General features: G+C 43.3%; 1 protein-coding gene across 1 annotated transcript in view; it reads right to left on the bottom strand.

Annotated features, from left to right (window-relative positions):
* WDR41 (WD repeat domain 41) overlaps window positions 1-547 on the bottom strand; it is a 49,236-nt gene extending 48,689 nt beyond the window's left edge. Inside the window, exon 1 of the mRNA XM_074994249.1 lies at window positions 360-547. Coding sequence (XP_074850350.1) covers window positions 360-410 — 51 coding nt within the window. The 5' untranslated portion in view covers window positions 411-547. The remainder of the gene's footprint in view (window positions 1-359) is intronic.
* Window positions 548-12,484: the final 11,937 nt, after the last annotated feature.

A 12,484-nucleotide genomic window follows, 5' to 3' on the forward strand; every position in this document is an offset into this window, starting at 1 on the left:
TCACCCCGACGCACAGCCTTCCCTCCCGCTCCATTCATGACACTCTACACAACCTACCCTCTCCCCTTCCTCCCCTCCCACACAGATCCTGCCCTGGCCCACCCCACACAAGCTGCCCTCTCCCCATTCATCTCCCCACAGATCCCGCTCCCGCACACAACACAACCTGCCCGCTCCCCATTTCGACCCCCCTCCACAGCCTGCCCCACGCCACAGTACCTGCCCAGTTCACCCCTCCTCCCCCTTCGCCCCCCGCCCAGCGCTGCCTGCTCCTGGCCCCGCGTCCCACCCATCCTCACTTCACTCGCACGCCCCGCTCCCACCGCCCAGACACAGGACTAGAGCCGCTGCCGCTTTACCTCGGAGAGTCCCTGCGGCTCGCGGCCGCCTCCCATCAACCATCGCAGCATCGGAACTCCAGCTGCGCCGGAGCGAAACCGACTCCTCGGTCAGGGGTTAGGACAGCTCCCCGACCTGCCTCCCCACTGGGGTGTGTCCCTCGCTGCCTCCCGTACGTAGGACTGGCAGCGCCAAGAGCAAAACGGCTTCCGCGCGCCGCCCTGCGGCACTAGCTCGACCCTGGGAAAAGTCCTGATTAATCAAAATCCGCACCGCGACCGGACGGCCGTAACTGCGGCGCCCTTAGCTCCGGAGCCAGGCAAGGGCTAAGAGTGCCGAGCAACCGATCAGCACGTTGCTGCACTACTCTTAGTCAGCTGCGGTCCGAGGTCAGCTAAGGAGGAGCTCTCCGGTTCCTCTGGCTACGAGACTTTCCGCCGGCCCACGATCATTCTTATCTACCCCAGTGTCCGGCCCCGTCCTCTTCTACTTGTGCAACAACCTGTGTGGGATGGGGTGAATTACACAGCGCGCGCTAGTCTGGGTGAGGCTATGCCACTGATTTACACAGGGGATGCCTGTACACTTACATTCCTCTTTTGAAAGAGGTATGCAAATGAGGCAACTTGAAAATGCAGGTAGGGTATAATTTTGCATATTCGGCACCTCGTTTGCATATTCTAATTTCAAAAGCGCTTCTTTTGAAAGAAGAAAGCCAGTGTAGATGCTGCTCTTTCGAAAGTAAGCCTATCTGTGAAAGAATCCTTCTTCCCTTTATTTAATGGGAAGGATTCTTTCGAAGATGGGGTTTACTTTCGAAAGAGCAGCATCTACACTGGTTCTCTTATTTCGAAAGAAGCTCTTTTGAAATTAGAATATGCAAATGAGGTGCCAAATATGAGAATTTATGCCTCATTTGCATTTTTGATTTACCTCATTTGCATGCCTCTTTCGAAAGAGGAATGCAAGTGTAGGTGCACCCGGGGTTACCACATTTGACTTCTCAAAAAATTAATACACTTTTGAGAGGGAGTATGTGCATAACCTCCAACTAGGGTGTAAGGTGAGTTGGTAGATACTGGTACAGATACACTCCCTCTCGAGTGTCTTCTTTTTTATATGGTAGCCCTAATTAATGCAAATACATTATTATTATTATTATTTTATTTATTATAATAAATTCCTCATCTCTTTCCTTATGCATATGTACACTGACCAGAGATTTTCACTGACTTGTCTACCAGGATGTACAACTCCCTTCTGGAAGTGCATTCATTTAGGCCTCTATAAGCAATTTGAATTGGAGGGTTTTTTTCCCCTCCAATGTGCATACTTGGCATTTACCAGCATACAACTGAATTTGTCATGGGGTTGCCCAATCTCCTAAATGATGGCCGGATTACAGGGATTTGCCAACAGAAGTTTTGTCAGAAAATATCTTCCGACAAAGCTACTGTGGCCAGATCACGGCCAAACTGCCAAGCTGAGATCAGTTCAGTTGACAGACGGGCTGGATTGTCCAGCTGCTCTGTCAGCAAAACAGCCAATCAAAAGCACAGCAGATGGGGCTGCCCAGTGTCCTGGAATCTCTGTCTGTAGATAAAGCGCCCCCTGGAGCATCCAGACCAGCTTTCTGTCAACAGATCTTTGTTGAGAGAAGTATTATTCCTCATGGTTAGCAGGGTACAGCTGCTGACAAAAGTGCTGTGTTCTGTTGATGTACTGTTCACAGAACTCTTCGGAAATCTGGACTCTGCAGGTTTTGTCAGTAAAACAGCCATTTTGCCAACAAAACCCTCTAGTGTAGACATAACCCTAGCTTGTTATGATCTCTCTAAAGTTGCTCACTGTTTCTTCTGGCTCTGACTAATGTAATCATCCTTTGCAAACATTTAATACAGTATTTAAGGCCCTACAAATTTCCCATGTCCCCAGAATTACAGTAACTGTGGCATCTCAATATTACAATATGGTAATTAACAAATGTGATCTAATGGTGACCAATTTATGCAGTGGAAGAAAGTGTAAAGTGAAAGATGGCAACTGATCTTTAAGTATTACATAACTGTATTTTATTCTCAGAATGATGTTTGTTCCACTTGGTGGAATGTCAACTTTAGCTAGTTCCAGATTTTGCTGAGTTTTTATTCTGCCTTGAACCACTGTCCTGAACCCTAATGTGAACTCACTATTTAAAGAAAAATGGTTTGTCATGCCAATTGGCCCTTCAATTTCAGTGGGTTATTCCTACAAATTAATCAATAGGAATTATTGCGTAAAGTTACGTATGTGAGTGTTTGCACAGGATCAGATCCTAACAGGATTAAATTTATCAACATGGGTGTTGATAAATTTATAGTTGATTGCTTGCTCACATGTTGGTTCATTATTTCATATTTCCTCAAACATACTCATTGTCAGTTAGAAATATTAGTGTGTTACAAGTATCAGAGGGGTGGCCATGTTAGTCTATATGTGCAAAAACAACGAGAAGTCCTTTGGCACCTTATAGACTAACAGATATATTGGAGCATAAGCTTTCATGGGCAAAGACCCATGTCATCAGATGCATCTGATGAAGTGCATCTTTGCCCACGAAAGCTTATGCAGCAATAAGTCTGTTAGTCTATAAGGTGCCACAGGACTTTTCTTAATATGTTACAGGAAAAAGGGCCTCAGAATGGGTTGGGACTCCATTTTAATGGGGTCACTAAGGCTTTTGTTAAATTGCTGGAGCCCATGGCCAAAGCCCAAGCCCCACCTCCTGGGCCTATGCCAAAACGTGGGAGTTTTGTTTCAGCTCTGTATGGGGGCGGGGGGCAAGGTTAAATGCCCCACACACAATCAGAAGTACTTGGTCAGCTTTGCCTCCCACCCCCACCAACTGGGGTAACAGGACATGGGCCAGCTTGAACTTCTGCTCCCCCACCGCTCCCCCACCCCCCGAATCACATAGTAATTTTTGTTGTCAGAAGGGGTCATAGTGCAGTGAAGCTTGAGACCTGCTGTTCTACATGCTACGAGTAGCCTAAGAGCAGTTCCATGCAGCAACCTTATGTTGTTCTCACAGAGAAGGTATTCTTTCCAAGTCACACCTTTCACCTGATATTATTTGTAGGATTTCATGTTACACATTTTTTTTTCACTTCCCTAAACTCCAACCAATCAGTTTCTTCCAGTTCCCTAACTAGCTGCTCTGTTCCTTCTTTGTGTTTGTTTGGGATAGTAGCATTTTAGGCTTTGGTCCAGAAAGGTTCTTCCCTAGCTTACAGTAAGACATAAAGCTAATATGCCTTGATTTTGACAAGTTTCTTACCTTCCCATGCCATTGCCTACTTCAGCAAATGCAGTGTGTTATGGAATACTAAGCATAAGTGAACAGGATTATGATATATGCCAATTTAGGCTCTATCACTGCTACAATATTTATGCTTAATGTTATTGGTGCTTAGTGAAATGTGATGTGGATAATACATATTAGTATGCTATATAGATTTATGTGCTGTCCAGCACATATCAGGCAACAGGGTAGATTAGTAATGACCACACATTATTGTCTCCATCAGCTACTTGTTATCTTCTCTGAAACAGCAAGAAAAGAGCACTCTCAGCCCAGTTCCTCCTAAAGCGGCATGCACTTCACAAAAACATCACAGATAGCACTATTTGGAGTTCTTATGGGCCATCTCAGTAGGCAATATAACACAGAGAAATTAACCTATTTTATGCATATTGGAACCCCATCCAGAGATTGAAACAGGCAAGGGAGCTCTCACTGCATTAGCCAGTAAGGTGGAGAGCTCTGCTTACCCAAGCCAGGGAGAGGAGGGGGACTCCTGTCTTTCTTCTAACAGAGGAGTATTTGTCCCTTTTGTACCCAGCCACAACATTCTTTGCTGTTGCTTTAACTTCCACGTCTTGAACTATAGCTGAATGCGTATTGAGAAGGCAGGGTTGGGAAATTTTCCCACCTGCCATATATTAACAAATTCTTCAAAATAAGAACTGGAAATCTGTGATGCACCTAAACGCAGATGTAAACTGAGCTGAGACCTTATGTGTCAGGCCCTGAATTTGTTGGCTCTGATAGAACAGTATATTTTGTCTTAGTTTTCCTTACTTGCCTTTGCCAGATCAGTAATCAGAATTCTAATTGTTAATTCTTTCCTTAAACTAATACAGGTTGAATCTCTGTAATCAGGACTTCACTAGTCAAGCAAAACGCCCCAGATCTGGTATAGTTGGTGACCCCAGGGGTACATCAGGGCTGGAGCACTCACAGGGAAAACTAGAATTGGGACGAGGGAAGAATGGAGCCCCTGAAGCCTGAGCTGCAGTGTTCCCTACAACCTGAGTGCGTGGGTGGCCATCCAAGAGAGATTCAGGTACTGCTCAGCTAATTAGCAGAGCATCCACAGCCACCCAGAGTGGGCAACATTTGTTTCTGTTGGTGGTGCTCAGCCACACATGTCTTGGTGCACATAACAACATTTATTTAACCCATGGATGGAAAGTTAGAGGGAACATTGCATCGAGGCCACAAGCAGAGGCAAGCCAGCCACTGGGAGCAGAGGAGTGAGTGTTTTCTTCCCATGGTCTGGCAAATTGCCTGGTTTGGGATTGGTCAGGTCCCAAGGGTGCCAGACCAAGGAGGTGCAACCTGTACATATTCTGCTGCCCACTCCGTCAATTTGTTTTCTTCATCAAACTATTTTTGAGTGAGCTAAGAAATTCTGTTCTTCTTCTCTAAAAGCCTTCCTGCCACCAGTTTTTATGTCCCAAGCAGCAAATCTGTAGAGGGCTAGCACAGTGGCTTGAGTGTTAGCCTGTTAAAGCCAGAGTTGTGAGCTCAGTCCTTGAAGAGGCCATTTTGGGGGCTGAAGCAAATAGACTAATTTTAAAAAAGAAAATGCCTTGGGGAGGGTTCCTAGTCCAGGCAGGGGACTGGACCAAGTAATCTCCCAAGGTCCCTTCCAGCTCTATGAGATGTGTATCTCCATGTATTCTTATTTTTTTCATGGGCACCAATGCAGAAAAATTTTAAATTTAATTTCTTGTATGTATCCCTAATCCCTTTGCATTCACAATTACAATATTTGTAATGAATGTACTAGTGATGACAGAAACCCACCATAACATACTCCCTTATCTGATTTAGATGCAGATTTTTGATTTAATGTCTTATAGGCATCTGTCGCAGTCTTTCAACAGTGGATCATATAAAGGATCTATATACTATGAGCATGGCATTTAACTGGTACACAAATGAAGGAAATCAAAAAATGCAAATGAGCTGCAGATTTACGTATCTTGCATCTCATTTGCATATTGTTCTTTCAAAAGAGCTTCTTTCCAAAGAAGTAAAGCAGTGTAGACCCTGCTCTTTCGAAAGTAAACCCCATCTTTGAAAGAATCCTTTTTTTCGAAGAGGGGGTTTACTTTCAAAAGAGCAGTGTCTACACTGCTTTTCATCTTTCAAAAGAAGAATATGCAAATAAGATGCCAGATATGCAAATCTGTATCTCATTTGCCTTTTGATTTCCCTCGTTTGCATGTCTCTTTTGAAAGAGAAATACAAGTGTAGATGCACCTAAGTGTACCAGCTTGTTAGTTAATTCTGTTAATGACCTCAAGGTTTGCATCTTACTGAGGAGGAATTTTCACACTACTTTGGAAAGGGAGGCTGCTGAACTCTCTTTTATATCCAAATTCAACACATTAACACGTGGTTTGAACCACGATCAGAATTTTTTAGGTCATTATAGGGGATCTTTTTCATACTTGGCTTAATCTAATTCTTGACACCCCCCCTTCCTCCCCTCTACTCTCTAATTTGCTCACCTTGATAATATTTTTCTGATTTGTCAACCTTGATTACTATTTTTGGTTCTTTGTGCCTTAAATATTGAGTCTGTTGTGGTATGGCTATGATCTGAAGAAGTGGGTCTGTCCCACGAAAGCTCATCACCTAATAAATTATTCTATTAGTCTTTGAAGTGCTACTGGACTGCTTTTTTGTTTTGGTAGTACATAGACTAGCACAGCTTTCTCTCTGTTACTATTCAGCTTGTTAGGGGTGACTTAATTATGCTGACAGGTTAGCTCTCTCCTGCCACCAGAGAGCAGCTGCATAGGAGATCTTACAGTAGTGTGGCTGCAGTGGTACAGCTGTGTAGTGGTTAAGCTTTGTAGCAGTGCCATAACCTTATATAAACACAGAGTATATGTAATGTGCAAGCTGAGCCCATTGTTGAACAGATTATGCTTTTTCATTTTTTGAGATGTCTGCCATCACATTAGAATTTTCTCATTTGTGTGGGTTTGAAATTATTCTCCAAATAATTTCTACAAATAACTTTTGTACTGTAGATTATATGTGAGCAGTTGGAAGCAAGTGCATAGAAGCATTTAGAATCATACTCACTTTTAAAGCACTTAGGGGGAATTAGGGGGCAGAAGCACCTAGACATTTTTTTCCCTATTACTTTTTTAATTCCAGATACTATTTGGAGGTCTAATCTGTCGCATTTGAGCTTCAGAATCAGTGCCTCATGCAGCCCATCCTTTTACCTTATCTACTATATATTTAGGGAGTTTGTGCATCTCTCTGTACATGAGTCTGTTTGTTCAAGAACTCCTGCTAAATGATAAGAGCTAAGACCACTAAATTTACTGTGCAGCTTCCTCTTATCCTAACTTAAAGCAAGGTCAGGGTTTGGTTGTGCTGGAAGGATGGGACATACCTCGAATGGGATTGTTTTCCATACCACAAAAAGGGAGGGGTCTACTGGAAGGTACAGTTATAGTGCAGAGTGACCACGAGGGGTTGGCTGTGCAAGTAAGACAGTGGGCAGGTAGGAGAGGGGCTCTGGAAGTTGCCAGCTTGAGATTTCTGAGATGGGTGAGATTTCTGTGCTGGTGCTGGACATGATTACCTCCTGAGCTGGCCCCTGTACCTCACCGTGGAACCCCAATCTCCTCTGCTCCCCAGGCCTCAGCCCAAGCTCCAGAAAGAGCAAGAGGGAGCCTACCCCCATCTCTTTGGGCAGCCTGGGAAGCCACACAAATAGATAGCCTAGTAGTAGTAGGCATCCTTCAGTCTGCATATACTATGGATCGCGCCCTTTAACGTTTCAATTGAGGACTTCATTTACAGCGTCTATTGTGACTATAAAGACCCACACAAGAGTGACAGTCCTTGCTGCATCTCTTGCAGATGTAGTGGGTGTCTGGCAAGTCCTTATTGTGCTTTCTGTGCACTCGCTTCTCCTCTGCTAGCTGTCTGATCTTCAACTCGCCCTTCTGAAGGCCCTTGTGTAACCCCTGCCTCCATCTGCTGCGGTCATCTGCTAGTTCTTCCCAGTTGTCCAGATCGATGTCTACCTCTCTGAGGTCTCTCTTGCAGACATCTTTGTAACGCAACTGAGGGCGTCCGGGAGGTCTTTTGCCAGAGGCTAGCTCACCATCCAGGATGTCTTTTGGAATCCTTCCATCATTCATCCTGTGGACGTGGCCAAGCCAGCTGAGTTGACACTGCCTGAGGAGGGTGTGCATGGTTGGGATTCCAGCCTGCTCGAGGACGGAGGTGTTGGTCACTCTGTCCTTCCATGATATTCCAAGGATGCGCCTGAGGCAGCGCAAGTGGAAGACGTTCAGCCTCTTTTCCTGGAGGGCGTACAGGGTCCAAGTCTCGCTGCCATAAAGGAGGGTGCTGGGGATGCAGGCTCTGTAGACTTGCATTTTGGTGTGAGTGTACAGCTTGTTGTTATTCCACACTCTCTTGCTGAGTCTGGACAGAGTTGTGGCCGCTTTTCCGATCCTCCTATTTAGCTCAGTGTCCAACGACAGGGTGTCAGTCATGGTGGACCCGAGGTAAACGAACTCGTGGATGACCTCTAACGTATAGTTGTCAATGCTGATTGATGGGGATTCAGCAACATCCTGACCGAGTACGTTTGTCTTCTTTAGGCTGATGGTAAGCCCAAAGTCCTTGCATGCTTTGGAGAACTGATCCAGCAGGATGAATAATGGTTGTGTGTTAGTCTGGCCAAGAGGTTTCTTAACTCTTCACTAATTCCACTAGTGAGAGGGCCAGGCCAGAGGGCTAGTTTGCAAGGGAGAGGAGCAGCTCTAAAAAGTGAAAACAGCCCTGGCACCTCAGGTGTTATCACAGGCTGAGTGGGAGCAGTAGGGAAGAGCCTGCTATAAATCAGTCAGGGCCAGCTGGTCCCTATTGAAGTTGCCACAGGCCTTTTAAACCCCACCCCCACCCACCACCCCACCCAGAGTGAAAGAGGAGTCTAGAGCAGATGAAGAGAGAATAGTGAAGGAAAATAACAGCAGCAAAGGTAAGGAGTTCCCACCGGGAGTGTTTGGGGCTCCTAGCCTCTGGTAACATCATGGCTCTACTGAGAGGCTGGTGGGGAGTGGTTACTCAGCCTGGTTGGACCAGGGGGCTCTTACCTGCTGCCCTCTGAGTCAAGGACATGAAGTCCGTACCCTGGCAGAGGCAGGCAAGCAAGCAAGCCCCATACTGTGGGATTGTGAGCAAAACAGAGGTCTGGGGCTCAGGAATAGTACTGTCCCTGCTACACAGGGTATGTTCAACCAGTGTTGCCTGCCTGAAACGGTCCCTTTTTATTGTTTTGTGTATTCAGTTTGTCATCTTGCACTCCTTATATATTGCTAGGTGTGATTACAATAACAAGTTTTAAAATGTACAACAATCAATTATACAAAGTTATTACATTAATGCATGACTGACCAACACCCCCCTCAAAAAAAAAAACTCTCCCATATCTGTAAAAACGAAATAATTCTCTACTTAATCTACCCACCCTGGACAAGTTTAAATATTCTGTTCTATATAGAGTCTTAATCTGTCTCCTTTGCTTTAGTATCAAAGCGCTTTCTGGTTATAGGTGAGCATTGTTGCTGACATCTGTGTTTGTTCTCTAATCCTCTCCCCAGTGGGAGAAGTGTGTGTGTGTGTGTGTGTGTGTGGTGGAGCGTATTGTTTTAGTAGGGAGTTTGGTCATTTTGGTTTTATTAATATATATGCTTCTATGTATTTGTATGAGATAAGGCAAGGTCAAAGAAATGTGCCTTGCCCTTGGAATAGAAGCCCTTAGTTCTTGTCGGAGTTTATTCCACAGTGTCATGACAAGGCTCTAAGAAAGTTCTGTCTCCAGCATAGATGAGTTTTACCCTTACTTTAAAGAGTTTTCAAACAGTATCTTCACTCCTGAGCTTTAAATATCCTGGGCTCCAGCTGTGGAGTATCTTTAAGAGGAGGACAAAAATCTTGTTTGTTTCAAAATCCTGTGGGAAGCCGGCATACAGAGTGGAAGGCAAATTTTAGGTTCTTGTGATGGCCTGTGTTACAAGGGAGACAAGCTGCAGTGTTCTGTACTATGGCTACCTGGCAGGCTGTTAGGGGCACTAGGGCTTGCAGGTTCTGGTACCTCTGGGCAGCCCTCACTGCAGACTGTGCCAGGGTCAGGGATTCTGGGTCTCACAAGGTCTACTGCCCAGTGGCAGATCATCATGAAGATCACTTTAGAGGGGCAGAGCAGGCGTCCATATTCCTTTTCAGAGAGAATTATGAATTTTTGGGCTTTGCTCCTAATCACCATAAAATCAGATTATGATGTATCAAAATCCTCCAGGAAACAGAATTAACTGTCTCCACCCAGCTATAGTTTTAACATTTAAATATGCCAAATATGTTACCTATTTCCCCAGTTGGTTTGAGTCATCATAGCCAAGAAGTATGGAACTGCACACAAATGAAGAAAATAATGATAAAGTTGGGGGAAGTTATCAGTACCTTTTTCTAACTACATGAATGTTCAAATTTGGTTGTAATTTATGGCAAAGCATCAGGTCAGTTCTTATTTTAGCTGGACATTTTCACAATTCCCTAATTTAAAAGCTGACAAAAGCCTGCTTGTGTAGCTATGCAATGAATTAGAAATATGGCTGATCTGTTTACATTTTTAATGCTTCTATTTGCTGAAATATCTGGTTTATTTGTGTTTGAAGATCATTTTTTCTGCCTCCAGGTACCTAGAGGTCTCCTCTGTATTGTATCTGCGGTGTAATCGAGGTTGTGTGCATTTTATGACTGTGTGACCCTTTTTTGTGTTGGTTTTTTATCACATTTTGTCATGGGAAGGAAAGTAGCATATGATATCATTTTGTTATGTTTTCTTTTGCATTGTCTGTGTTTTGAGTTTCTATTTCTGTTCTATAACAAATGTTTGTACTGAAAAATTAGGAAAAAGCAGAGCTGTGGCAAGAAAACAACACAGTTCTGGATGCTGAAAGTGCTTACTGTATTCAGTGTAGAAAAAATTCTTTAGAGAAATTGACAGGCTATTGTAAATTGCCAATTATTCTGATCTTGATTGGATTGTGATGTTAACATAAGCCCCCAGATGGCATTATAACCTTGTTTTTCTAAGTCATGTGTTTTCATAATGCATGGATCTGGTTCTGTGGTTTAAAGAAGAGATTCTCACTCTCAGGGTAGATTTGAACAAAGAAATTACTGTGGTAGTCTGTTCTGTTTATTTTTAAAGTTTCCAATTTATATATGTTTTAGTAATTCAGATGCAATAGTCTGAAACCCAACCTGCAAACCTGATGCCTGTTTAATATCTGGAGGACAGTATAATTTCCATTGTTCCATTAAAGTCCATAAGCTAATGATGTCCTGCAACAGCTATGCAATAAAAGATACCATTCACATTTTAAAGATCATGACTACAATAAAATTAGTTACATTTCAACAACTTTATGAGAAATGTGTAAATCCAGTTATGACCAACACTTCACGATAGATGGATATTAACTGATGCTGTGTTACAGAGGAGTCTATATAGTATCACATATTACAGACATGAATACCAAAAGTGTTCACTAGGGTTCATTTTGTCTTGAATATTTCCCAAAAAAGTACAGGCGGTTAGCTCCTGAATGTAATATATTGTGTATGTCTGTGCCATCAATCAGTCAAAACTGATTTAAATAGCTGTTCTGCATACATAGATATGTGATAAAATTACAGTTCAAAACAAACAAAAAGGTATCTTACAAGTCTGTCAAACTGAACTTAGGGGACAGACAATAGGATACACTATCATCATCATCCATCACATTCCTCCATACAACAAAACAATACTGAGGCCGCATTAAGATTGTTGCTAGGCAGGAAATAAGGAGCTAAGGTTAAAAGCTCAACCTTCTATTTGCCCAATTGTATTTTAGTTTTAATATGCTCAGTACAGTGGACAAGGCATTTCATTATGCAGCTAGAACCTGATCCAAAGCCCCAGCAGTCAATGGAAGTCTTTCTATTGACTTCAAGGATTTGGATCAGACTCAAACACTTAATCAGCTGAAGGACTCCCATTGATGTATATGGATTTTGGAATAAACCCTTGCAGCGCTCCAGACAAATGAGTATAACAGCCATACTGTATTTAAGGTTGTCCCTTAAGTCTTCACCGTCCATATGCCATAACATGTTTAATTATTGTGTTACCACATTTTTTCAAACTGCTGTTCATTGTTGCCTAAGAATGTGTACAATGTTAAGTGTAAAGGTTCTCCCACTTTTGAATTCTTAATCCCTTCACAATAAATGTTCTATTTGGTAAGCCTTACTAATGTAGGGTGTAGCTGAGGAATAGATTAATTTTGCACTGGTGGCACCTTTAAAAATAAACTAGTTCCACATGCATTTAAACCATGTCATTAAATAGGATATTTATCCACTTCTCACTTCCTTTCATTTGAAAATATGAAACAGACCAAAATTAGACAAATACTAGATGAGATCCTGTACTGTTGCCCAAGCAAACTTACCTCCACAGTAATGAGTAAGGTCAAGTCACAGGAGGGTCCCATTTTCTTAAGCCTTGGTCTCAGAAATCTTTGCATGGCACGCTGCAGGGAATTCAAGATTATTGCAATCTAGGTACAAGTGCAAGCAGAGGCTATAGGTTGTGAATGAAGTTTGGCACTAGATGAGGTCTTTGCCACTGACCGCAAGGCCCACGACACTTGAGTGTGTGCTCCCTTATCTTTTACATTTGGTAAAACTGGTAAGAAGGGGCAGAGTGTGTGGCTGACTCAGCAG

The sequence above is a fragment of the Carettochelys insculpta genome, chromosome 5 (genome assembly GCF_033958435.1).
Source record: "Carettochelys insculpta isolate YL-2023 chromosome 5, ASM3395843v1, whole genome shotgun sequence".
Taxonomy (NCBI): domain Eukaryota; kingdom Metazoa; phylum Chordata; order Testudines; family Carettochelyidae; genus Carettochelys; species Carettochelys insculpta.